The sequence below is a fragment of the Mauremys mutica genome, chromosome 9, assembly GCF_020497125.1.
Source record: "Mauremys mutica isolate MM-2020 ecotype Southern chromosome 9, ASM2049712v1, whole genome shotgun sequence".
In the NCBI taxonomy this organism is placed as follows: Eukaryota; Metazoa; Chordata; order Testudines; family Geoemydidae; genus Mauremys; species Mauremys mutica.
Window position 1 is genome coordinate 83,474,002 of NC_059080.1, and position 27,838 is coordinate 83,501,839.

General features: G+C 43.1%; 1 protein-coding gene across 6 annotated transcripts in view; it reads right to left on the minus strand.

Moving 5' to 3' along the window:
- Positions 1–9,631: 9,631 nt before the first annotated feature.
- Positions 9,632–27,838, minus strand: part of LOC123378064 (NACHT, LRR and PYD domains-containing protein 1b allele 5-like) — a 36,162-nt gene continuing 17,955 nt past the window's right edge. For 4 of the 6 annotated variants that reach the window (XM_045031535.1, XM_045031537.1, XM_045031539.1 and 1 more), the window contains 14 exons: positions 25,138–25,185; positions 24,294–24,344; positions 23,734–23,763; positions 20,654–20,698; positions 20,516–20,559; positions 20,366–20,415; positions 19,065–19,285; positions 18,727–18,977; positions 17,199–17,330; positions 16,683–16,821; positions 15,305–15,358; positions 13,650–13,730; positions 11,505–11,777; positions 9,632–10,831 (listed from right to left, as the gene is read on the minus strand). In XM_045031535.1, coding sequence (XP_044887470.1) covers positions 10,821–10,831; positions 11,505–11,777; positions 13,650–13,730; positions 15,305–15,358; positions 16,683–16,821; positions 17,199–17,330; positions 18,727–18,977; positions 19,065–19,285; positions 20,366–20,415; positions 20,516–20,559; positions 20,654–20,698; positions 23,734–23,763; positions 24,294–24,344; positions 25,138–25,185 — 1,430 coding nt within the window. In that variant the 3' untranslated portion in view covers positions 9,632–10,820. Of the gene's footprint in view, positions 10,832–11,504; positions 11,778–13,649; positions 13,731–15,304; positions 15,359–16,682; positions 16,822–17,198; positions 17,331–18,726; positions 18,978–19,064; positions 19,286–20,365; positions 20,416–20,515; positions 20,560–20,653; positions 20,699–23,733; positions 23,764–24,293; positions 24,345–25,137; positions 25,189–27,838 lie in introns of all 6 variants that reach the window. The other 2 variants (XM_045031536.1, XM_045031538.1) reach the window with 1 other exon arrangement.

Sequence of the window (27,838 nt, forward strand, 5' to 3'; positions counted from 1 at the left end):
TGTAAATGAAATGGTTATAAGAATTTTTCTAATGGGTGGAAAAACAACATATTTTCCCCTACTGTCATTCTTGGGAAAGGATGAGCCATTTTTGCTGGAACAAACAAAAAAATTATTCTGACAAACACCTGGTATGAAACAGTTACAATTTGGCAAGATTATGAACATCTGAAAACAGTCTCATACTAGCAAGTGTCAGACAACCTTGGCAGTCCTGAGCCCCCATGATACTCTAACTTGTGCCAGAGCAGAAGCAGAGATTCAAGGATGTGCACCCAGGTCCCTGGCAGTCCTCACACTTTGTGGCACCCAGCAGAAAATGGACATGGCATAGAGTCTGCCCCAATATTTGTTATGTGTGTTCGTCCTAGAGGAACTCTCCTTGCTTAAACACCCAAATGATGGGTAAAATAGTCTTTTATCTAATTTGAAAATAAAAATGTGTTTGTTTGGACTAGCCCAATTGTTCAGCATTAGTTCAACAGGGGTTCCAAACTTGATTTTTGTCATGCTGCTATGACTGACTCACTAATACATACTAATACACTAATATATAAAATCGTTAATAAATAAACACTAATACATAGTGTTTATTTACTAACGGTTTTATATATTCCTTTTAGTATCACATGAATATTAAATAACATATGTTGTATTGTATTTCCAGTGTTTTTCTTCATATGACACTCACAAGTATGTCATCCCTACTTAAAATATGATTACACATACTATGGGGGAGGAGGGGGGAGAAGCCTATTGTCTACTCTGAAAATTGTCTTCAATGGGGCCAGGATTTCACCCTGTGTATTTAATATTTAAATACATATTTAATACTACAGCAAAGTCTGAAAGGCATGTTATTAAAAGTAATTGTTAATTAGGCACATTTAACTACCAGTCTAACTAAAAGCTGGTAATCCCCTCTGCGTGGGATGTAGCCTGCTGTGTTATTGATTTTAAATAGGGAGAAAGACAATAGCCTTCTTTTAACAACTAAAGAAATCCCTTAGTAGCAGAGATGGACGGATTATTCTTGACACCCACCTACAAAAAGCTTCCTCTGACATTCATCAGTCAGGAACAGTTGGCTTCATGACACATTGTGAAGGAAATTTCTTGATACGTTAATACCAGTGCCCCAGTGCTGACACTATTATAGTCCCCAAAGTTGCAGTGTCTACAGCACTTGCTGCCGGTGCTACTGCATAATTTTGGTGCACAAAGCTCCCAATGACGTGATCATGCTATGGCCTGATATGGTATAAAGATGGGAGGAAGTAAGAGTTTTGTACCTTCACAGTCTCCCTGATTACTTGATATTTAACATAATAATTGAAAAGCAGATCTGATTTATTTATAACCAGAAAGCCAATACATTTTTATATCAACATTTTAATGTCATTTCATGAAGGAAATTAACTGTTTTTATAAAATCTTAGAATGCTCAATAAACATTTATGAAATATTTTTATTAAAAAATTCACAACAAATGTATGTTACTATCACAATCTCTCATATAAATGAAGGAATCTCCTCTCTTATTCTAATTAGGTAGCACTTGGCCAAACAGGTAGCCCCACTGGAGCCATCTTAAATGATCCATTGTGGGAACAGTTGGAGGTTAAATATACACAGATTAGGCTTTTCAAAATAAGTTCAGTTAACAGCTGGTTTAAAAAAATGAATTAATAAAAAACATTAAACAGTACGAATATATCTAAGAGCAACTTTGAAATGTTTTTCTCCACCAATTTCTAGGGGGACTTAAATTGTCTCAGTCCTAATTTGCCTCAGAAGAATGACTCCTTCATGTTTCTTTTTTTCTTCTTATAGTTTACGTTCTGATCCTGCAATGAGATGCACACAGGCATACCCCCTGCACACACGCTGTGCTACATTGTAGGATCAGGACCTGAACCATCTTTGCAATTAGATGGCGTAGGTCTGTATTTTTGAGGAGTTGTTACATTCATCAATAAGGTAGGAAGCACACAATGACCCAAGAAAGTAAAGTGTAATATTCTCCAAATAAAACAATTGTCTGAAGTACCTTCCCAAAATGTTATGGCTCTATGCAATCACACAAAAACAGACAATGAGCGGTAATTTAACATACTGCAAAAATTAAATATATTAGAATCACAGAATCATAGAATGTTAGAGTTGGAAGGGACCTCAGAAGGTCATCTAGTCCAAACCCCTGCTCAGAGCAGGACCAATCCCCAGACAGATTATATTAGCTGTGGTATCAGTGACTGCAGAATTTCCTGAAGTTTGTTTTCTCATATATGTGGAGGCATAGAGTCAGCCCTTAAAAAGCAACTTTGGAACATATAAACAGCAGCTTAACCAACAATAAGGGCATGCATTGTCAGGTGAAAAATCTGATCATAATGACTCTCCTTCATGTGGGCTCATCAGTGCTCAGCCATTGATCTTGGCTGTAACCAAGAAAACAGAGCAATACGCCACCACTAAAAAAGCTCAAAGAAGAGAACCAAAAGTAATGTACATGTTTTAAGGAACTCCCATTGACCGGAGAGACAGCAAGGTCTAAAGGTGGGAGGGCTTGAAGTTCCCCTCATGTATATCTCCACTCACTCATTCCACAGGGTTTCCCCACAAACACAGAAGAGGCTAAAGGACTAGCTTTTGAGCCTCATGTATTTCTGTGGCTCCAAACAGATCCTGAGAGATCAGCAGGAGACCAAAGCATGGCATTCGGGGATCCCAGCACTGCCTCAACTCCCAATCTCTTACAGCAAAGAGACAATAGAGCCACACAGCCAGGGATTCTGCAGTTAGTAGAAACTCCTGGAACTCCCCTTAGAAGGGAATCCACATCATGGAATGGGAGCAGCAGAAACATAATACTCTGGTGTTATGACATTCCTGCTCCAAGTTCCACTTGGCACAGGTTAGGGAAGGAGATAATAAAGGACAGTTACCTGTTCCATAACTGGCAGTCTTTGAGATGTGTTGCTCAGGTGTATTCCACAGTAGGTGTGCGTGCTCATCACATGCACCGGTGTCGGAAGTTTTTCCCTTAGCAGTACGTGTACGGGGGGAGCACCGCTGCGACCCCTGGAGTGGTGCCTCTATATCACACTATAAAGGGAGCTGCAGTTCCTTCTTGCCAGACAACTCCGACAGAGGGGAAGGAGGGCGGGATGTGGAATACACCTGAGCAACACATCTCGAAGAAAGCCAGTTACGGAACAGGTAACTGTCCTTTCTTCTTCAAGTGATTGCTCATGTGTATTCCACAGTAGGTGACTCCAAGCTATTATCTGATGGAGTGGGTAGGAGTTTAGGGGTTTCCAGGACGCAGTACCGCCCTACCGAACCCGGCATCATCCCTAGCCCAGGAAACGATCGCATAATGCGAAGAAAACGTGTGGACAGAGTACCGCATGGCAGCACTACAAATGTCCTGGATAGGGACGTGGGCTACAGAAGCAGCAGACAAGGCTTGAGTCCTCATTGAGTGTGCCCTGACGATCGGTGGTGGGGGAACCCCTGCCAGATCATAACACGTGTGTATACATGAGGTGATCCAGCGAGAAAGTTGCTGGGTAGAAATTGGTTGCCCCTTCATAGGCTTGGCCGAGGCAACAAACAGTTGCGCGGATTTCCGGAACGGCTTGGTCCAGTCTAGATAGCAGGCCAGCATTCTACGCACATTGAGCTTGTGAAGACGACGTTCCTCATTGGAGGAATGGGGCTTGGGATAGAGTACTGGAAGGAAAATGTCCTGTTCCATATGGAAGGCGGAGACCACCTTCGGAAGGAATGCGGGATGTGGGCGAAGCTGGACCTTATCCTTGTGGAAGACCGTATATGGGGGTTCTGAGGTCAAGGCCCTGAGCTCTGAGACGTCAGGCTGACATGATTGCTACCAGGAATGCTACCTTCCATGAGATGTGAGACCAGGAACACGTGGCCAAGGGCTCAAAGGGAGGTCCTGTAAGATGGGACAACACTAGGTTTAGGTCCCATTGCAGAACAGGGGGCCTAGCATATGAGAATGACCAGTCCAGACCTCTCAGAAAGCGGGAAGTCATAGCATGGGAAAAGACCGATTGGCCCTGCACCGGCTGGTGGAAGGCCGATATGGCCGCCAAATGTACCCTGACAGAGGCGGGAGCCAGCCCTTGGGTCCTAAGGGACAGAAGGTACTCAAGGACGAGCTGGAGCGGTGTGGACGATGGGAGATGCCCCGCTCCCCCGCCCACCTAGAGAACCTGGACCACTTAGCCAGGTACGTCCTTTGTGTGGACGGCTTCCTGCTTTCCAGCAGAACCTGTCTGACTTCCTCTGAACATCTCCCCTCCTCCTCGTCTAGCCACTGAGCAACCATGCCGTCAGGTGGAGCGCTGCTAGGTTGGGATGGAGAAGGCAGCCCCCATCCTGGGAGAGGAGGTCCGGGCGAAGCGGCAACCTCCATGGGGGGGCCACTAGTAGGTGCAGGAGGGTCCCGTACCAGTGTTGGTGGGCCCAGTCTGAGGCTATGAGGATGACATGCGTCCTGTCTGCTTTTATTTTCTGCAGGACCTTGCCGATGAGGGGAAAGGGCGGGAAGGTATAGAAAAGCTGGCCCGACCACTGCAGGAGGAAGGCATCCGAGATTGCCCCCCTCCCTATTCCCCCTCTGAAGCAGAACTGGGGACAACGCCGGTTCTGACGGGTTGCGAAGAGGTCGACATGGGGAACTCCCCAGACTCGGAAGAGCTGGAAAGCGACCTCCGAGTGGAGCGACCACTCATACTGATGGGAGAAAATCCTACTGAGGTGATCGGCTTGCACATTGTGGATGCCGGGCAGGTGAAAAGCCCAAAGGGAGATAACTTGGGCTATATAGAACTCCCATGGGCTCAGGGCTTCCAGGCAGAGGGCCAAGGAACAAGTCCCGCCTTGCCTTTGATCTAGTACATCACGGCAGTGTTGTCCGTGAGGACTCTGACCACCTTCCCCCGAAGGTGCGTGCTGAAAACTACGCACGCCAAGCGTATCGCCCTGAGCCCTCTGACATTTATGCGGAGGGACAAATCCAAGACAGACCATCTTCCCTGGGTTTGCATGTTCCCTATGTGGGCTCCCCAGCCCAAGTCCGATGCATCAGACACCAGGTCTAATGACGGGGACACCTCCCAGAAGGGGACCCCTCGCAGTATGTTGTTCAGATGTGACCACCATTGTAGGGAGGCAACTACCAGGGACGGTACCATGAGGACTTTGTCCAGCCCGTCCCGGGCCTGGGAGAACTGGGAGGCTAGCCAGAGCTGGAGGGGCCTAATTCGGAGCCTGGCATGGTGGACCATGTACGTGCATGCCGCCATGTGCCCCAGGATCTGAAGGCACACTCTTGCCGTTGTCACCAGGAAAGCTGTGACCAAGGCGATGAGACCTTTGAGGGTCTCGTACCTGCCCAGAGGGAGAGAGGCTGTGGCCCTTAGGGAGTCCAGCAGTGCCCCAATGAATTCTATGCGCTGCACTGGAACTAACGTTGATTTGTTTTCATTTACCACTAGGCCGAGATCTGCACATGTGGACAGGAGCAGTTCCACATGGGCCTGTACCTGGGACAAAGAGTTGCCCTTGAGAAGCCAATTGTCCAACTATGGGAAGATCTGAACACGTTCACGTCGGAGGTAGGCCGCTACCACTGCCATATATTTGGTAAAGACGTTCGGTGCTGTGGACAGGCCAAACGGGAGGATCGTAAACTGGTAGTGGCCCAACCCCACCAGGAATCGGAGGAAGTGTCTGTGTCCTTCGAATATATGGATGTGGAAAAAGGCGTCCTGGATGTCCAGGGCCACGTACCAATCCCCCGGGTCCAGAGTGGGAATAATAGAGGCTAGGGACACCATGCGGAACTTGGAGCGGACCAGAAGCCTGTTGAGGGCCTGCAGGTCCAGGATGGGCCTGAGACCGCCCTTCGCCTTGGTGATCAGGAAATATCTGGAGTAGAAGCCTCTGCCCTGGAGTTCTGCTGGTACTCTTTCGACCGCCCCCAGGTGCATCAGACGCGCCACCTCCTGCCCAAGGAGGTGAGCCTGCTCCGGGTCCAGGCGGGACAGGGGGTGGGAGGGTGGGAGTGAACTGAACTGCAACGTGTAGCCCTTTGAAACAGTGTTGAGGACTCACTGATCCGACGTTACCCCAGGACCAGGCCACTCGGAAGGCAGACAATTGGTTGCAGAATACAAACCTTATTAACTGGAGAGCCTCACGGGCAACAGGCCTGGTGCCCCCCTGCAGATAGTCAAAACTGCCTCTTTCTCTGCCTCTTGCCCTTGGAGGGCCCGGGCTGCGGGACCGAGCGGGACTAACGTTGAGACTGACGCCGCTGGTCTCTCAGTCTCTTAGAAGGGGGCTCGTATCTGCTTTGCACAGGCAGAGCCGATTCTTGCAGCCTGGGCTTGTCCTTAGCCGGAGGGACATAGAGGCCCAAGGTTTGCAGGGAGGTATGGGAATCCTTCATCCCCTGCAGACAGACATCCGTCTGGTCGGCAAACAGCACTTTCCCCTCAAAGGGCAGGTCCTGCATAAGAGACTGGGCCTCCACCGACAGCCCGGACAGGAGGAGCAACGACACCCTGTGCATGGAAATCGCAGAAGCCATAAAACGGGCTGCCGTATTTGCGGCGTCCGATGCCATGTGGAGGGTCACTTTCGCCGCCACCGCCCCTTTCTCTACCAGAGCCTTGAAGTCCTTTTTGTCCCACTCTGGAAGCAGAGGTTCAAACTTGGGTAGGGACTTCCATAAGTTAAAGTCATACCGGCTCAGCAGGGCCTGATGGTTGGCCTCCCTGAGCTGGAAGCTTGCTGAAGAATAAACCTTCCTTCCAAATGCGTCTAGTCTCCTGGTGTCCTTATCCTTGGTGGTGGGCGCAGGCTGACTGTGTCGTTCCCGGTGGTTTACAGATTCCACCATGAGTGAGTTGGGTGCCGGGTGGGAATAAAGGTACTCATGGTCCTTAGCCGGCACTAAGTACTTCCTCTCCGCCTTTTTGGAAATAGGGGCCAAGGAAGTGGAGTCTGCCACATGGTATTAGAGATGTTGGCCACTACCTGGTGCAAGGGTAGGGCCACACGGCCCAGTGCTGAGGATGACGGCACATTAAAAAGCAAGTCAGACGGACCTTCCATCTCCTCAGCTTGGAGTTGGAGGTTGGACACCACTCTTTTCAGGAGGTCTTGATGCACCTTGAAATCCTCCTGTGGAATAGCGTGTGGCGGTGCCACTATGGTGTCGTCTGGTACTGGGGAAAAGGGTCAGCAGAGCCAAGGGCCTCAGGTGGTACCAGGGGGTCGAGTCCCAGATCAGAGTCCGGGCACAGAGCCACCGACCCGGGGCCGGCTGACCTATCCCTCTGTCAGGAAAAGGAAGCTAACAGAGCCTGGGACACCCCGGCCACTGAGCAGGTTCCCGTCTGGGCGGGCATCTGCGGCCACGGTGCCCATTGACACCACTGTCCCTGCCACGGTGCCCCTTGCCACTGACCAAGTTGAGGGCCTTGTGGCAGCAGCTGTTCCAGCTAAGCCGCACGACCCTAGATGGGTGGCTGGGTGCCGATGCTGAGGTCACCGTCGAGCACACGGTCCCATAGGAGCAGCGAGAATGACGGTGCCTGCTATGGTGCCTTCCGCAGCTCCGGGACCTTAACATCGAGGAGCGGTACCCTGTGGACGTGCTGCTCCGGTACCCGCCCCAGCGTCTGGAGCTACGGCGATCCAGTGCCGGTGAATGGCGAGGGGAGCCCCGCATGCAACGTCCGGCCAAGCGGGAATTCGAACGTGAGCGTCGATGTCAATGATGGTGGGACTGGCTGCGGTACCTGCAACGCAAAGAGGAGTGTCTAAGGCACCTGGCCCAGTGCCTGCGCCTGTCACTGCGCGGCGTGGAGGGGCCTCGAGACTCCCGTTCCAGCGGCGAGCCTGTTGGCCTGACAGGTGTGGATGGTTGAAGTGAGCTGCAAGATGACCGCACTGAACGAGGCAAGGAGCATGTCTCGGAGTGAGGGCTGTGCCACTCCGGGGATGTCTGATGAGCACCCAACAGCAGCTTGCCACAGGACTGGGGGCCTGGCGCCGGCGGTGCCCCAGGTACCGGTAAGCTCATGATGTCTTCTGTGGCCTGCAGGGCCTCCGGCGTCAACGGCAACCTGACGGCAGGAGAGGCACAGGTGGACGGTACCTGGCTGCTCCGCTCAACACGAGTCAGAGACCTTGGGCCCGGGGCGGTATCGAGGGCTGCCCAGCGCAGGACCAGCCTCACCCTCTCTTTCTCTTGGCGCCGCTGCGACGTGGACGTCTTCCCCTGCTTCTTGGAAGGGAAGCGGTGCCAGCTAGTGGAGGGGACCTCACTACGTACTAAGGACGCGGTGCCGGGCGCCGAGTCCATTCAGTGTGTCGGAGTTGGGGCCAGCGCCGATTCCATCAGGACAGCGCGAAGCCTGATGTCCCTCTCCTTCTTAGTCTGCAGCTTGAATGACCTGCAGATCTTGCAGCGTTCACTCACGTGAGTCTCTCCCAAGCAGCGGAGACACTAAGCATGCGGATCACTTCTTGGCGTAGAACGGCGACAGGAGTCGCAGGGCTTGAAGCCTGGGGCACGGGGCATGTCCCGAGCCCACTTTAACAACTGAAACTATTAACAAAACTAAACTAATGGTACCACTAGGGTCAACTACAAAGGCTGCAGCAAAGCTGGAGCAGAAGTTCCAACTACGTTTACTGGCAGCAAGGAACTTTGGGTGGGGGGAGTGCGCAGCTCCCCTTATAGCGCGATTTAGAGGCGCCACTCCAGGGGTCGCAGCGGTGCTCCCCCCGTACAGGTACTGCTAAGGGAAAAACTTCCAACACCGGTGCACGTGGCAAGCACGCACACATACTGTGGAATACACATGAGCAATCACTCGAAGAATACTCCTCCTGCTCCAACCAGCCAACAGCTTCCTGGCTCACTCACTCTCTACCTCCTCTATCCAAAGGAATTCTCGGGCTAGTGGAGAGCCCTCAGAGGTCCAGGGGAGGGTGACCAATGCCACGGAGTTGTTGAACTCCATTCATGCATGACATGGTTAACTCTGTGGTTCCTGTCTATGCATGGATATAACCTCTATTGATCATGTCTATTCTATATGAATATTCAGTGCATCCTGACTAGACTTTCACTGCTGTGTCCTAGTATTCATTGGATTAGATATGAAACCTGGGCTGGTTCTACACTATTGGTGGTTTCAAAGTCCTGGTCTAGAATGTGGAGGGGATATTCCAGTACTTTACTGAAAGTTCTGCAGAAAGTGGACCAAGGCATAGAGTAAACTAACACACCTAACACAAAAAAAGGCTATGGGCAAGATCCAGAAGAACTCATAGTTAGTGGACATAGCACTATAGAGATACACATTTTCAGAAGGATGAGAACAGAATGTATAAGATCAGCATGAATACAAAGACCCCTAACAGAAGAATGTATATAAGCGTAAGCAGGATTTCATCTAACAGTGAACTGGTAGAGGGCTGCAAAGATGAATGCTGATATAAGATCAGCCTGCGATATCATTTAAATTATATTTTATTTGTGGCATAAAATGTTAAAAACTCAAAATTCCAATGCGGATAGGTATTTCTCAGTTTTTATTCATATTTAAAAAGCACACATAACCAGTACACATTCAAAGGGAGACAATACAGAGACATCCACAGGAGCCCTTAAAACTAGACCACAATCTTGACTGCAAGGAAGCAGTTCTGTATTATAGATAACAGTATTTTAAAGGCTTAAAAACCTATAAATGTGTTTTCTGTTTGCTGAGTTATCTATTGGCCTTTTGCTTTTCTGCAACCTTTAGTAAATTTTCTATTTCTAGCCTACACACCTGTCATTTTAATGTTCAATTTAAGTTAAAAACAGTAAAAAAAATCCAACACTATAAATGCATTTAATTTTACACTGATTATAATACAACAAAAATCTATACAACATACAAACTCATCTTATAAGAAATGTGTGAACAACTAGACACGAAGAGCCAACATGGCTCTGCCAGAGAAAAGTTAAAGCTCCCTTTAGTACATATTGGTGCTACATTGAAACTAATGTTTCACGTATGAATAAACATAAAACCAGCCTAGCAAAGAGGCGGTATATACAAACACACACAATGATCATGTAATTGCATTACCATGAGGGGTTTATGCACCATTGACATGGCAACCCATCCTGAGCCTCTGAATGTATGTACAGAGAAATGTTTTGTACCCAGTGAAATTGGCAGTATTGTTTTATAGGTGATGATGAGCCCCTCAAGACATTTCTAATCTCTGTGGAAATCACCCATGGAACAGGATAAAAATGCTTAATATTGTCAAATAGTTGGAAAGGGTGAGCTGTTTTCAAGAGTGGGTTAAAACAGCTCACATGAGTTGCTCAGCACCTAGCAGGAATGGTTCAAAGGAGACATGAAGTCAGTGGGAGATTCAAATTGCATTAGGATTGCTGCTTCAGTGACAACTATATTGTTAATATGACTGGTATCCAAACATTTGAATAATTACTCCTGAAAATGTTAAATTCATTTACATTGGTGCAAAATTCAATTCACACTCTTTCCCAAAATAATGTTTTGTCTAAACTTTTCCAAAGATTGTTTATGGCTTGTATCTTCATAACTGGTCTCCTGAGTTCCAAACTGTAGAGAGAGTCCACAATTAAATCACATTTAACAATATGAAAAGTTTAAACCATTATGCAGTTGAATGTCCCTGAGAGTTCTCCTTTTAGCTGTTTCTCCATGAACTCATGTCTGCTACAAAAACCCTGAGGAAATGAACATACATATGTATATATTAGTTGGCCTCTAGGTGCTACTGCAATAGAATTGTTAAATAGTAATAATAATAACAAATGTACATAAAAATCTTATAACACTATACAGATATAATTTTAAGCTAATTTTCCCCTTCAGAAAGACCTTCCCTGGATCAGTTTAGGCTCCAATTCTCCAAACAGCCCTGCACGTGCTTGACTTTACAAACATGAGTAGTCCCATTGAAATCAATGTGCATAAAGGTAAGTACATACAAAAGTGTTTGCACGATCAAGGCCGCAATAAGCTTGGGTAAAGGTGCACCTTTAATGTTACTAAAATATCTAGGAACAAAGGTATAGACATTTCTGCAATGAGCTCTGTAATAAAAATAAGATTTTGCTTGGGTTTATAAGGGTTGTTGATTTTAACTGACATGGAGCTATACCAACTGTTCTAAGTATTAGTCACTCCAAAATATTTTTTAAAAAAGCAAGTATAAAATACTAGAATTATAAAGTAAAATGAAAAACAGTTGAATCAACATTAAGGGGGAAAACTTCATGTTTTATTTACACAATACAAATATATATTAGGGTGTCTAGTGAATTCTCTGAAACTGAAACCAAAAGCATGTCTGAAACACAATCACATAATGAAGTATAAAGAAAAGTTGATGTGTACCTTCCAGTATTTGTATTATTTCATATGACACATGATCCTTGAGACTGTCATACAAATTTTGCGCAGTTCCATTACTCTTTTCACCTTTCCTCCACTTCTCCAACATCAGGAATTTATGAACATTAACCTCTTCTTCTTTTGCCTGAATCTGCTGAATATCTTTCATTTCTAATTTAAGACATTCAATCCCAATTTCTTTCCAATCTTTACCCATCTTCTTTGCAAGAGTCATCAGTTGCTGATCAGTTAACGTAGTTTTAGCTTTAGTTCCATCTAAAAAACACACGGGATACAAATCAGCTGCAACAAGGAGACCATACGATGAACAGGGCCAGCTCCAGGGTTTTTGCCGCCCCAAGCAGCCAAAAAAAACAAACAAAAAAAAAAACTGCGATCATGATCTGCAGCTCTACCACTGCTGCTTCAGTCTTCGGCAGCAATTCGGCGGCTGGTCCTTTGCTCCGAGAGGGAGTGAGGGACCCGCGGCCGAATTGCCGCCGAAGACCCGGACGTGCCACCCCTCACCGTTGGCTGCCCCAAGCAGCTGCTTGCTGGGCTGGTGCCTGGAGCCGGCCCTGACGACGACGGTGATCATATTAGTGAGCTGAAGCTGCATTTTCACTTCTTTTATTGATGCTGCTATAATGCTGACTAATGAAAACTGTACTGACTTACTAGCTTACCATGCAGTATAGGAACTGACAAGACAAGCAAAGTAAGAGTCAGGAGCGATGAAAAGTCACCTGAAGAAGAAGTGAAAAATGTCCTAGGTTGCAAAAATATCTTGAATTTAGTTTTCGTTCCCAGGACTTGAAAAGTTTTTCTGATAAACAGCTACTTGTCTAGTGGAAAAAATGCACAAGTCTGAAACATCTAGATATGCTGTTACACAGAATACTCAGATACTAATGCTGCATATGCATCTGAAAACTGCAAGCCAAGTTCCTTCAATTATCTGAAAAATGCAGGTATCTAGCAGAAGTCTATCTAAAAGTGTGCTACTGCTTACAGAGAGCGATGATTAGTATACCTTTGTAATAATTACATTAGTAAGAAGTCACAACCTGCATGGTTATATCTATCTAGTCAGAACATCAATGGTCTAATCAGATTTCTATTTCAATGGATCATTTTATAAAAGACTGTAAATGAAGTTTTTAAATGATTAAATAGCTCCCTCTAGTGGCTAAAAGCCACCACATAGCACTATAGAGAGAGGCTATCATTGACATGCAACTGAAACCTGATTCTTTCTGCATTTCTTGAATATCACCTTATTCAAATATTATCATTATTTTCTTTGTATGAGAAAGAAATAGGTACTGAAAGCAAAAGATGTATCCCTTTCCTGGACAGAATCCAAACACTGTCAAGGTGGGGTTAAAAATGTAATGTAAAGTTCTGAGCTAAAACTTTATATATATGAAATTGAAAACAGAAACTGGATCCAAATGTACAATTTTGAATAGTGTCTACTGTAATATGATATTCCTCTGTATGACATTTTGGTAATTAACCCTATCATGTCTATAATTTCTCAGAGTAACCATTAGGAAAGCCAGCAAGGCTGAAATTTTAGCAATATGTTTGGAAGAAAAATAAAGCTAAGATTCTTAGAGGTATCTAGAATTATCCGTGCAACCTCTTATCTGTTAGCATATCCAGTAGCAGCAGGTGCATCTGACATTGGAACCTATTGAATCAAGGCCTTGATTCAGCAAAGTACATAAGCGTGTGCTTGAGTCCCACTGACTTCTCAGTGAGAGCTACTGGTCCTGAGCACTTCTGAAAAATCAGGCTACTACTTTCAGATGCCAGAATAGGAGCTGAACTTTGTGAAGATCTGGTCCCAGTCATCGGTGGAGAGTTCTTCTGGAAAAATAAATCCAGCACTATAGCAAAAATTCTTCAAAAGCAGCTCTTTTGTCTTCATGTATGCATCAACCTATGGTCATACAAGAAAACATTTGTTCCTACAAATGAGGTATATTGATGCCTTCTGCACCCACAAATGCAGGTTTCCATCCCCATAAATTCTGTGGTCAGATTTGTGGAGGCCAATTTAACATTTAACCCTAAGAAATAAATAAATAGGATAAAATGAACTTTAAATAAATATTTTTGAACCACACAAAAATTCTCTACCTGAAATATCTCTACCCTTTAGCCTTTTATTATAAAATTCTTCATCAGAAAGGCTGATGCTTGATTTCCGTCTTCTGTTACCTAAGGAGCAGATGACAACTGATTTTACTTTTTTGTATCATATATTCTTCTCCTGTGCTTAATCAGCATGTAGTGAAGCAGAGTGGCCTCTCTCCAGTGCAGAGGAGGTTAACTTCCCTTGGGAGGCGCAGCTAAGGTTGCCAATTTTGGTTGGACATATTCCTGGAGATTTCATCACATGACATAATCTTTAATTCGCTAAATGCAGTTAACCCTGTCCTACCCTCCCCAGGAAGTGCAGGGGCAAGGCAGAAAGTATAAAAGTAGGGCCCTGCAGCTCAGTTCAGCTGGACCATAGAAAGAGGCAGACAGCTCTCTCAGAGAGCTGAGCCCTCAGTGAGGTCCAGGACCAGTCACGGCGAAGACCAGCGACCTACTGCCCCAGAAGACGGAAGACACTGGGAAGAGACTGGAGCAAGGGCCGCCCTACTGCAAGCCTGCAAGCCAGAACTGGGCTGCAAGGGAGTGACACCCACAGGAACTGGTAGGAAGTTGCCCAGCGAAACCAGACACTGGTCTAGTTGGGCTGCTGGGATGCAAAGCAGCAACCGCCAGCTTCCCTGCTGACCCCCGGTGGGATTGCCTTCCACTGCTAGGCTCCTAGGCTGGGACCCAGTAGATCAGGGTGGGCATGGGTCTCCTTTCCCCACCCCACACTCGAGAGCTGACCGGGCACGAAACTTAGGCCTGAGCCAGTGACTGTTGCTCAGCACACATCCCAAAGGGACCTGAGCCCAGAGACTGTTTGGTGGGTGCCTGCCCCAGCCAGGAGGCTGAGGGCTATAGACTGTTTGCTTACTTCGCCCCACCCAGAGGGGCTGGAGCCTCAGAGACTGTTTAATGGTTGCTTGCCCCAGCCAGGAGGCTGCGGGCCACGCATTGGTTCACTGATCAACCCCCGACTGGGGTTGCCAACTTTGTAATATTTAAAAAACGGACACTCCAGCAGGAGGGCCGGAACTGCCCCGCCTCTTCCCCCCTGAGACCCTGCCCCTGAGGGTCACCCCCATCACTGAATCCTTTTTCCCTCTCCCCAACACTCCCCTCTGCCCGGGTCAGGAGGGACTCGCCTGCAGAGCCAGGACTGGGAGCTGCAGCCACCCAGTGTAGGTAGGAGGCAGCCCCAGCTGAGTAGGAGCTGGCACAGGTGACGACCCGGCACCTCCTTGCCTCCCCTTCCCACAGTAACCGGACTTTGGGTGTCTAGTCAATACATTTGACCAGACACGGTCAGGTTCCTTTTTCTACCAAACTTTCTGGTTGAAAACTGGACACCTGGCAACCCTAACTCTGCAGGTCCAGAGTCACAGACTGTTGGTGGCACCACAACCAGGGACCGGGGACCCCTGCTGATGGGCAGTGTGCTGGGGCCCCCGGTAGAGATGGGAAGTGCTAAATGGGCAGTTACATGGCTGCAAGTCATGCCACCCTGACAAACATCTGGCCAACCTACTGACTCTCCAACGCTGCCGGAAGGGGTGCGCTAACCCTGAGAGGGAGGAACCTTACACAGCACAACCGAGTTGTAAAGAATATAAATCATGTAGTACCCACTTTTCTTGTATATAACTTACTGATTGTGTTTCTTTTCTGCTCATTCTTGTTCTGGTCATGTAGTATCCAGTCACCTGTTAAAACATAAATGTTTTCTGGAGTAAATGAAAGGCACTACAATAATTCTCACTGCTAATCCACAAATACAATAATTCTCACATAGAAAAATTATTAGTCTCTTCCACTGCTCAGCAAAGACTTAACAGTAGGGTACTGTAATGAGATATCAGTTTGCTATGATTTTGTTACTTTTATCAAATATTTGACAGTATGTATAATATGATGTATTATCTTTAATAATTAGAACTCAACCACTCTTGCCAAAATAAATTAAAACAGTCTATTCTGCAATGTGAAATTCTTTCAATTTTTATTGTTTGGTTAATTGATAAATAACCTGATCCAAACCCATGGAAGTTAAGATTTAACCCTTGGCTAATTCTGACCATCTTCTAACGGGTTCTCAATCATCAGTGTAAATAAGCACAGTTCTACTATAATGTTATGTTATTCTAAATCAGCATAACATGATATTTACATAACATTCATGAACTAAATCTTTTTTGAAACACAGTTCCCATATATCCTAATATCTATTCCTCTCTGTATTTATTTCATTACCGAGATTCATTCACATCCCTACAGACTTTCATAATGAATAGCAACTTGTTAGAAAATCAATCTACTTGAGTAAAACAGGGAAGAAACATTTTGGAAAATGACAAAGTACAATATTATTATAATTATTGTTATATCACTAGATCTAAAGTCATAAAACTCTGTATTGTATAAATATTTATTTTACACTGATTGTTGGGCATCTTTCAGTCTTGGTTATCTAAAAATCTGGGTAATATTAGCTATACAAATAAACAAACAAATAAATAAATAAATATTTTGCAGGGTAAAGTTCCACCATGTACCAAAAACTAAATCAGAGTAATCAGTGCTCTATGTCTAGTGTTTTGGGCAAATTCGTATTTATACTATGCTCATGTAAATATATATTCAGGCCTTTGCTCCTTTTCAAATGTATATTATACATATGTTATTAACCAAGTTGAAATTATATTTTGTCATTCTCATTTCTGAGATTGTAATGATGTTATGCTCTCATAACTGCACTTCTACTGCAGCACATGTGTAAACCCACAAAATAAAAGTTATAAAATGTTGAGATATTTTATATTATACATAATATTTAAATTAATATAAATTACATTACATTTTCCAATATTCCCTGCCTCTGTCCTAGCCACAAGGATCACAGCTGTCTTTTCCTGGTGTTTTGGCATTTTCAGTTCCAGATCTGGTGACTTCAATGGAAGCAGAATTTGACCCAAACCACGAGTTTTCAGCAGAAACAAACTATAGCTGTCAAACACAAAAAATACTCACATTCTCTTAGTTTTGCTTTCCAGACAATTTCTTCAGACTCGAGTTCAATCAAAGATAATGTAAACTCCATAGGTTGCTCCAAGTAGACTTCAAAATAACTTTTTAATTTTAAGAGAGAGCCATCAACAAATTCCATTTCCTAAAAAATGTAAATCGTTTTTTTTAAAAAGCTGAAACATTTACTATAAGCGTTAAAATAGCTTGAACATAAAAAGGCAGCTTTTGGAAAAGCTGTGGCATAGATCTGGAGTGTAACCCTGGCCGCAATGAAGCCAACAGGAAGTTTGCCAATGATTTCACGGGGAGCCCGGATGAATCCCTATAGTTTTAGAGTTTCTAAGGGTATAGCTTTCCTGTAATGATAACAAACAAATGTGCTGGAATTCATTTACACTGATGCATGCCCTGAATTTATGAGACGTTTAAATGACAAAATCTGTATTTTTCACAAAATGTTTTCAGCTGAGCTGTGATATGCACATTGACAGCCCAATTATGTATTCATCTAGAACATACCTCAGGAGTTATTTCAGCTTCTGATTCACTTATTAATCTGTATCTCTTTCCATCTTGTAGTTTTTTACAAACTGGGGGCTTGTCAATTTTGATGAATTTCTTATCAGAATGTTTTACTGCATTCGAGATATCCTAAAATTTAAAAATACATTTTACTTGATACTCATCCTGGTGTACAAATTAAAGAATTTCATAAACAATTATGTGCTTCTAAACTTCCTTGTGATTTTCTCTATCCCCAGTTTTAGTAATGGATGGCAATGCTTTTCCTTGGAAAGTAAATGGTCAAATCAAACATTTACAGATCATGGAATATATTCTCACTCACAGCTAGACAGGTTTATGTGCTCAAGGCACCCAGATCCCTCCCCAATCAGATATTGATGGAGTCTTCACCCTGTGCAGATGAGTAAGCCACTGCATTCGGATGATATCGCATTATGCAAATAATCAATGTGATTGTCTATAGGGCTTTTTTTAAAGTGCTACTTACTACTTTCATTTCTGCTCATTACTAATATCCCTTTTTACCACATACAAGCCTTTCCACACATCAAGCCTTATAAAAAGCAATATACAAATTTACAAAAGCATTCATTAGCAAGGAACCACCAGAGAAACATTCTTCTGCTTTCTCTAGTTTCATTGAACCCTATCCTCTGAGGTGCTGAGCACTTTCCACTGCCATTGAGAAAACTTCCTGCCAACATGTTGACTTCTTATTTAACCTCCTCTGGGATTGTATGGTAAAATATTGAATAAAAGCAAAGAGCGGACCTATTGTCAACCCCTTGCAAACAGCATTATAATGCTGACTGTTGATCAGAGTGAGTCCTGCCAAGTGTCTATTCTTCAGTAACTTTCAAATTTCATTCTCTCACTATTATGTTACATGGGGCAGTTCAAAGGTCAATTCTGTCACAAACAATGAGTATGAATGACAGAGGCCTGGTCTACACTAGGGAGCGGGGTCGATGTAAGATACGCAACTTCAGCTACGTGCATAGCGTAGCTGAAGTCAAAGTATCTTATTTCGACTTACCTCCCGTCCTCACGGCGCGGGATTGACAGCCACGGCTCCCCGTCGACTCCGCTACCGCCACTCGCTCCGGTGGAGTTCCAGAGTCGACAGGAGCGCGTTCGGGGATCGATATATATCGCGTCTAGATGAGACGCGATATATCGATCCCCGATAAACTGATCGCTACCCGCCAATCCGGAGGGTAGTGTAGACATACCCAGAGTATGAGCTAGTCTGGGAGTTGAACCATTCTAGTCCTCATCCTGATCCTGCAAGTCCTCAATGCATGGAATTCCCAATGACTCCTAGACCTCTGCATGTGAGACACTCTATTGGAAGATCAGACTCTTTACGTCTACAACAACATGGGCATATTATAAATTTGATGTACATCAGATCTGAGGCCTAAACTACATGACAATGTCAACATTTTAATGATCAACATTCGGGCATATTTATATTGAATCTGAGCACTTTCCACGGGCAAGTTAAAAAAACAGATCTTACCTTTATAAACGAATCATTGTTTGTTGCTACATACACACGAAATGATAAGGAAGGGTGATTATTGACAACTTTGTATAAAATTACAGCCCCATTGTAATGTACTGGCTCTTGTGTTTGAATAACCGGTCCTACTGGAGAGAGAGAACTCACATGCCATTTGACATGTGTCATTGAATGATCAACAGAAGGCTCAATTGCTGGACCAGTACTTTTAATATGTAAAACTTTGAATGTCATGTCAGATTCATGATCTGCAAAGAGATACCAAAACATTAACATTTCTTATAATGAATAGCAATAGATAGCTACATTTGTTAAACTCAATGTACGGTACTTACCATTTAGGCTGAGGGAATGTGGGAATTGAATGGAAGTAAGAACAGAGGCTGAGTCACAACTGACATCAAATATAGGGCCACCGACTATCCATGGTTTTTTAACATAATCAGCATGTTTGCTCCAAGACAACACAGAATATTTGATTACAGCAGCCTTGGTTACATCAAAAATCAAGCCTGTAACAGTACATTGGTAAGTTCCCTCTGCCTCCAGCTTCAACCTGTATTGAACAAATGTGACAAATCCAGTTTAACTTTCATTACATATTACATATCTCGTAATGTGATTTCTTTAAAAGTGGTTCATATGAGATAATTTACTTTTAAAAAATGACTTTTTCCTTTGGCGGTTTTCTCCCCACCAAGAACAGAACCCTATTAACAAACAAAAAAGCATGGAAAATAGCACATAAAATCTTTTTATTTAATTTTTTTTTAAAGATTAAACCTAGGTTGGTTGGTTGGTTTTTTTAGCATGTCAGCTAAATAAATGCAGGAATGGAGGAAGTCCAAACCAGTGCAGAGCTTGATACACAGGTAAAGTGGAGAGCTGCTACCTGCACTAGGGGCTCAAATCAACTCCTACTGACTTCAATGGATGTTAGACCAGACCTTAGCTGAAGTTCCTGAGGGTATGTCTTCACAGCCGCTTGGAGCGTGATTCCCCATGCAGGCAGACAGACACATACAGAAGTGTGGACAGGATGGCACAGACAGCTAGCTCAAGCTGCCACTCTTGCCACCACAGCCACACTATTTTTAGCACGCTAGCTCAAGCAGACCTAGCACATCTGTCTGCCCATGCTGGGAATCACCCTCCCAGCTGCTATATAGATATACCCTGAGTGATATTCAGAACTAATTCCAAGTAATGCACATTATAGTAGTCCCGTCCAGAGGTGAGAAATGCATGAGTAACTGTGGCAAGGCAAACATTCAAATGGAAAGTACACACCATTTAGCCAAGTTCAGGTGAAAAAAGGGAATTACAGAACAAGACACCTTACAGAAGCCTCAGTATAGCAAAGGACTTAAGCACATGCTTAACTTTAATTATTTCAATGGGACTGCTCACATACTTCAAGTTAAGCTTTGCTGGATTTGGCCCAGAAGCTAGTGCTGATGAGAGTAATGAACTGTTTATTTTTAATGGATTTTGAGGCATCTTCACTTACAATTATGAACATGTTACTGAGCAGGACACATAAAATAAATTAATCTCTTATGTAATTCAGCTGAAGAGAGAAGCATTTTGACCTGGACAATGTAAACATCCACCAATTACATTAAACAATACCTACCGAAATTGTCCTCTGGAAAGTTTTCTGGGGGTCACTTGCTCTTTCTGGTTCTGTAAGTATAAATGAATAAATTTGGTGAAGCACAAATTTTGCAGTATTACAATATGCAAAATATTAACACAAATTCTAGTGTGAATTTTAAAAACGTACATGTTCAGTCTTGACATGTTCACAACGAAATTGGCTATTAGCCTCTAAATGAAAAAACAGAGGAAAAAAATCAACTCTTGAAAATGAAAAATTATTAAAAATTGTCAGATGAACAATTTCAACAAGATCCATTCATACCTGATTCAACAGGTGGCAGCAATTCATTCTTTTCCAATTCTTCATCTAAAAAAAATATTACTTTTATAAAATACACATTTCGTACACAATTATGTATAATGAACTATACTCAAGCTGAAACGGGCCCTATTCAAAGCTTTTGCATAAAATAAAGCTGAGGATGATCTTTTTAATACCCTTCTATCGGCTCTAAACATTCTAACCTCCCTTTGATTCTAGTTTTTTCCACTGCTTAATCCAGTGATATTTTGCAGAAATACACAAATCCGTCAGCCCTCTAGGCAAATTTCTGCTCTCAAGTCACTGGCACAACTCCACTGACATCAACTGCCTACCCAAAAGAAATTAAGCTACTATTTCCTTCCCTCATCAGCAACCTCATCTCCTTTATTTCAGTTCAGATCATAGAAACAGACCCATGAGATTCATAAAGTCTGATTTAAATGTAAATAATAATAAAAACTCTTTCATCAATACTGTATTTCTGTCTTAACTGCCCAAGGCATATAGTCACCTATGTTTAAGTGTTGTCTTTCTGTTGAATCTTGTGGTTCAACCACTAGTTGTTGGCATAGATGCAGGAATCACTGAGCTACATATATGGCCTGCGTCATGCAAGAGGAGAGATTAGATTATCACAATGGTCCCTTATGGCCTTCATATCTAAGAATGTATGAAATAATGGACAAATTTCAGGGTCCTATGAAAGTAAGCTCAAAGACTATCATAATGTGTATGCACAAGAGGGCATGGGCCACCTTAATTCTAGCATCTCCTAACTTTTCAATGTTTGCCTTTACAAACTTAATACTTTTTTCACATAGGTTTTTGTGTGTGTAATATTTTAAGTTTTTAAAAAAAGAAATTGGAATCAACATGTGGAATCATACTGACCCCTACGTGTTTGTCAGTAGGATAGGAACCTTTAGATCTACAGCACAGACCCTTGCCATTGAATTAACAGAGTAACAGACAGTATGATTATATTGTGTTATTTTGACAAATAACATGCAAAATTTTGCAGAATTTTCAAATATTGTGTGCATAATTTTTAATTTTTTTGTGCATAATTTTTTATTTTTTGGTGCAGAATTCCCACAGGAGTAGCAGATGGAATCTTCAGAGAATTTAACTGCCAAATTCTATAAAATCTCTACTAGGCATGTGTGAAGTGAGATTTTTAAAGGCTTGTAACTTGGCCAAAGTGAGACACTCGTTTATGTAGATGACAAAAAGCCTATCCCCAACACCAGGGTGATTCCCCAATGCCAAATTTCAAGTCTCAGCTTCAAACCATAGATGCACCAGTGTAGTGGTTCTCAAATTTATTTTTTGCAGACCACCTGAAAATTGCTGAGGGTCTCAGCGGACCACTTAATGATCTTTGCAAATGTTGTTTGTACCGTTAGCTAACTATTGTAAAGCGCGTTGGATAAAAGAGCTATATTAAAAAAAACCTTCCAGGCACCTAATTAGAGGTTCTCAAACTGTGATCCGTGGATCATCAGTGGTCCGCGAGCTCCTTTCAGGTGGTCTGCAGATAGTTCCCTCTAAGGTGTGCACCTGGGTGGCCACACATGAGAGAATGAAGGGTCACCCACCTAATTAGTGGAAACATCTGCACAACTCCACTAATTAGGTGCCTGGACCCTGCAGAAGATGCACATGTAAGGTGAGGTGGTGGCCTTGGGGGGAATAAGGGTAGGTGGGAGGGGGCAGTGGGGGGAATTTGGGATGTGTAGGGCTGCGGCAGCCAGAGAAAGAGGTGACTTTTCCCAGCTCCTGGGCTGCGGCTGCCGGGTAGAGACCCCACTCCTTCCCAGCCCCAGCTCAGGGGCTGCTGCGGTGGGGAGGAGAGGGAGAGACCCCCCCTCCTTCCCAGCCCCAGCTCAGGGGCTGCCGGAGCGGGGGAAAGAAGGCACATCCATCACATTAGAACGGTAAGACTACTGATATTAAAATATGAGTTGTATGCTTCTATTTGAAGAACAAAAAATGTTAATTATTATTAAGGTTTTTTTTATATAGTGCTTTTATCCAAAGCTATTTACAATTGTTAGCTAACAGTACAAACAATTTTTGGAAAGACCATTTAGTGGTCCGCCGAGATCCTCAGCAATTTTAAAGTGGTCTACGAAAAGAAAGTTTGGGAATCGCTGCACTAGAGCTTCTCAATGAAATGGTTGTAAGAATTTTTCTCTTTAAATATGGGGAAAACAATGTATTTTTCCCTAATATTGTTTTTGGAAAGGCTAGACCATCTTTGCTGAAACTTTGCAAAAAGCTTCAAATTGAGGCAGACACTCAGCATGGAACATATCTGTCTGAATCATTAATGTTTGGAAATGTTATAAGCAACTGAAAACAGGGTTTTTTAATGGGAAGTGTCAGGCTACCTTAACTATAGGTGGCACTACTAGCTCTACCTACAATATGCACCACTGACCTGATTCTGCAGCCTTTAATCATGGCGAGTAGTGTATACTCATATTAGTAGTGCCATTAAGATAACTTGCCAGCAGAAAGGGTTGCAGAATCAGGCTGTGAGAATCTTTAATTACATGATCACACTATCTTAAGGATGTGTGTGTTTGGTTTGGAAAACATGCTATTACACTATGTTATCTGAAAAACAATATGTGAACACATAATTCAAGGCTGTGAGTTGAATCCATTCTTGAGTAAACTCTATTTTACCTGAGATTAGTTTGCGGCATAGCTATTTGCAATGCTTACATGCAACTAAGTAAGTAACTTTGGTATTTCCTGAATTTAGGGTTCCTAACTCTGCAACTTTAAAATTGCATTAAGAAAGTATTTTTGAATGTATTTATTTATAAATACACAGTGTGAGTGCGCAAGACCATACAATATAAATTCTTAACTGGGCTCTTTATTAATATGGGGAGAGGTTAACAGGAAGAAATGCTTTACAACTAGGCTATGTTACACATTGTATCAACACTCAGTCATTTGCTTGCTCTTGCATCCCATTGCCCCCTATAAATTATTGTAAGAATCACTAATGGAACTTGTCCTTTTATGGCAACAGAAATAAGAACAAAAATATATATATTCACCTGATTTTCTTATATCTGTCTCCTCAGTATCTGCAGACAAAAAAGCCTTCTAATTATTTAAATACAAATTATATAATCAACTTGCAAGAAATATAAATAGACTGCTGGTAATATAACACATACATCAAAACATTCATGCCTTTCACCAACAGCAATCGCTTCCTGCAATTCTTTTTCTGCTCATCCTGTTTTGCCACTTTTGCTGCCAATTTTTAAGTGTACTTATGACCTCTTGTTGCTTAGGACAACTATTGTGATACAAAAAATGATTTCAACAAGTATTGTGTCTAGAATAAAACAACTTTAGCCTTTTTTTAATTACTTTTCTGTGTAAATCCTTACTCATGAAAGAGAATGGGATAAACCAAGAATAATGAGAATGAGAATAATTTGAGCACATAAAATATTATTCGGCTTTTCAGTATCTAATCACTGAATTGATCATGGTAAATAATTGATTTGAAATTATTTACATAAACAGTAGTGTTTTAATCATTTAAGATCAATCTAAAAGCTTAAAAGAGTGCAAGGAAATACAGAAACTGCAACATAATACTCACCTGACTCACTTTCAGAGCTACTTTCGGAGTTATTTTCAGAACTGTCTTCTCCTTAATAAAATTACATCCCATTAGCCATGGTAATAATTAAATAACTTCACAGATAAGCAAAACATAAATTTAGATATTTAAGTGGATTAGCTGAGCAACAAGTTATATACATGAGAGAGAGAGAGAGAGAGAGAGAGAGAGAGAGAGAGTAGGCTTTCTTGCTGGGAGTATACAACACCAATGCTCCAGAATCTGCACTGGCTTCCTATTGGTTTATGAGTAAAGTTTAAGATGTTGGTTATGACATATAAAGCCCTGAATGGTTTGGGAACTTCCTACCTGAGAGACCACCTCTAGCCCCACAACATAAAGCCCCCAGTTCAGCAATCTAAGCTATGGCTGTCCCACAGCAGGCATACTGGGGAAAGAATTCCATGAACCCTCTCCCTATTCTAGCATATCTGCACAGACTAGCCATGATTTGATCCACAGACAGTGAATGTGTTGCAAAAAGGTTTCATTACATTTAAAAGTGTAAGCTGAAAAGAAAACATTGGTAAGAAACAAACACAATTTGAGGAGTTAGCATAAAATTGATATCTATCAAAACATCATGAGAAATTCCTCCCTTTATTTACATAACACCTCAGCGACATGATAGACCTTATTTAGACGCCTTAAAAAAGGATCAGAACAGTAGGTCAAGCCTGTTCTATAAAGTCTGGTGTTGACCAAAATGTAAAATATCCCACACTCAAAGAAGAGAATATTATATGGATAATCTGCTTGCAGTTTTCAATGGATTCTTCAATAAGACTTGGAGCTTTAGTAAGAATACTACTTTTCTGCTTACCTGATTTACACTCTTGAGCTGAGTCATCCTCTCTAGTGCCATAACTTTCTACTTTAGAAAAAGAAATACAGCAGAGGATAAAATATGTATGTTTCACAAGAAAAATGAAAGAATAGATAACGTTTTCAAATACATACAAACAGTTAAAGTCCATGAGCCTAGACCAGTGGTTCTCAATCTATTTTTATGCAGCCCACGGTGTTACCTGGGCCCAAGGTTGAGAACCACAGCCCCCCCAAACACGTCTGTAGGAGCTGGATTTTATAATGTACTATAAGAATTAATGTATCATTTGATTTCATCCTGTCAGCCACCCTTTTTGAATAGCAGAAAGGACTGACAGGCCAGAACAATCCTTAGGAGTGATTATGGTCACTTTTTTGTTTTAGGATGTGTTATAATGTCTACTATGGTTTCCTATATGTATTACAAATTAGGCACTCTAGTTAAATATACATTTCTTTGTTTTAAGGTTTAGCAAGTAAGAGACAGGATTCTCTATTCTCTATTCTCAACTGATTAAATCAGAACAAAGGACAGGATGACCCTCTCAGATGTGTATTGGAATGTTTACACCAATTAAGAAGTAACCGGTCCATAGACTTCAACAAAGGAAAAAAAACCTATAAGAACCAGGGTGCTTGGCCATGGGTTTTGGGTTCGTCCTGCCACACTCCAGGAGCATTGGATCGCAACCGACACTGGTAACTATGAACATCACTGGCAGGACTGTGTGTGTGTGTGTATGTATGTATGTGTGTGTGACTGAAAAATATATGCTAACTGTTGTATTTTCAATAAATGCTGCATATTTACCTTCCTCTATAAAGATCCCGTGTGCTTGTATGAGCATAACACGCCCACAGAGCCATATGCGCAGCGCCTCCCGCCCAGAGCCCCCTCCACAGAGCGGGGCCAGGAGCGGAGCCCTGGGTGAGGAGCCAGGCGGCAGCCCCAGACTGCAGACCCTGCGGGGCTGGCTGGCGGCCCTGACCCCAACCCCACCACGTCTGCCTGGGCAGCCTGGACCCTGCTGCACCAGGTGGCCAGGCAGCCAGGAACCCAGACCCCGCCGCACGAGCCTGGCAGCTTTTAGCACACAGCTAAGAACATACATATAAGAACAGCCATACTGGGTCCGACCAAAGGTCCATCTAGCCCAGTATCCTGTCTTCAGACAGTGGCAAATGCCAGGTGTTCCAGAGGGAATGAACAGAACGGGTAATCATCGAGTGATCCATTTCCTGTCACTCATTCACAGCCTCTGGCAAACAGCGGCTAGAGACACCGTTCCTGTCCATCCTGGCTAATAGCCATTGATTGACCTATCCTCCATGAATTTATCTAGGGCTAGGTCTACACTAGAGGGGGGTGTCGACCTAAGATATGTAACTTCAGCTACACGACCGCTGCCGCTCCCCCATCGACTCCGCTTCCGCCTCTCGCCACAGTGGAGTTAAGGAGTCGACAGCAGAGTGATCGGAGATCGATAAATTGATCCCCGATAGATCGATCGCTACCCACCAATCCGGTGGGTAGTGTAGACGTACCCTGGTTCTTTTTTGAACCCTGTTATAGTTTTAGCCTTCACAATATCCTCTGGCAAAGAGTTCCAAAGGTGGACTGTCTATTGTGTGAAGCAATACTTCCTTTTGTTTGTTTTAAACATGCTTCCTATTAATTTCATTTGGTGACCCCTAGTTCTTGTGTTATGAGAAGGAGTAATTTAATTACATTATGGTCACTATTACCAAGCGGTCCAGCTATATTCACCTCTTGGAGCAGATCCTGTGCTCCACATAGGACTAAATCAAGAATTCCCTCTCCTCGGTTCCAGGACTAGCTGCTCCAAGAAGCAGCCATTTAAGGTGTCAAGAAACTATCTCTGCATCCCATCCAGAGGTGACATGTACCCGGTCAATATGGGGATAGCTGAAATCCCCCATTATTATTATTTTTTTTATAGCCTCTCTAATCTCCCTGAGCATTTCACAGTCACTATTACCATCCTGGTCAGGTGATTGGTAATAGATCCCTACTGCTATATTCTTATTATTTGAGCATGGAGTTATGATTCATAGAGATTCTATTGTACAGTTTGGTTCATTGAAGATTTTTACTTCATTTGATTCTACGCTTTCTTTCACATATAATGCCACTTCCCCACCAGCACAACCTATTCTGTCCTTCCGATATATTTTGTACCCTGGTATTACTGTATCTCATTGATTATTCTCATTCCACCAAGTTTTTGTGATGCCTATTATATCAATATCCACATTTAATATGAGGCACTCTAGTTCACTCATCCTATTATTTAGACTTCTAACATATGTATATAAGCACTTTAAAAACTTGTCACTTTTTAGCTATCTGCCATGACATGATGAAATTGAATGGGACTTTTTCATTTGACTTTTTCTTATCAGATCCTGCCCTTATTTTATTATCTTCCATCCTCTCCTCCTTACTAGGACATAGATTTACCTGGAGATGGGAATACATGATAGCGTAATCTTACATAAAGTAGCCAAATGTCCTGTTTTACAAGAACAGTCCTGGTTTTTCAAATGATATCCTACTGTCCCAAGAACTTCTGGGACACACAAAATGTTCTGGCTTTTCATTTCATCAGTCAAAATGCTTTGGTTTTTTTTAATAACTACAAAATGTTTCTTCAGGAATATGCTCTGTGTTTACC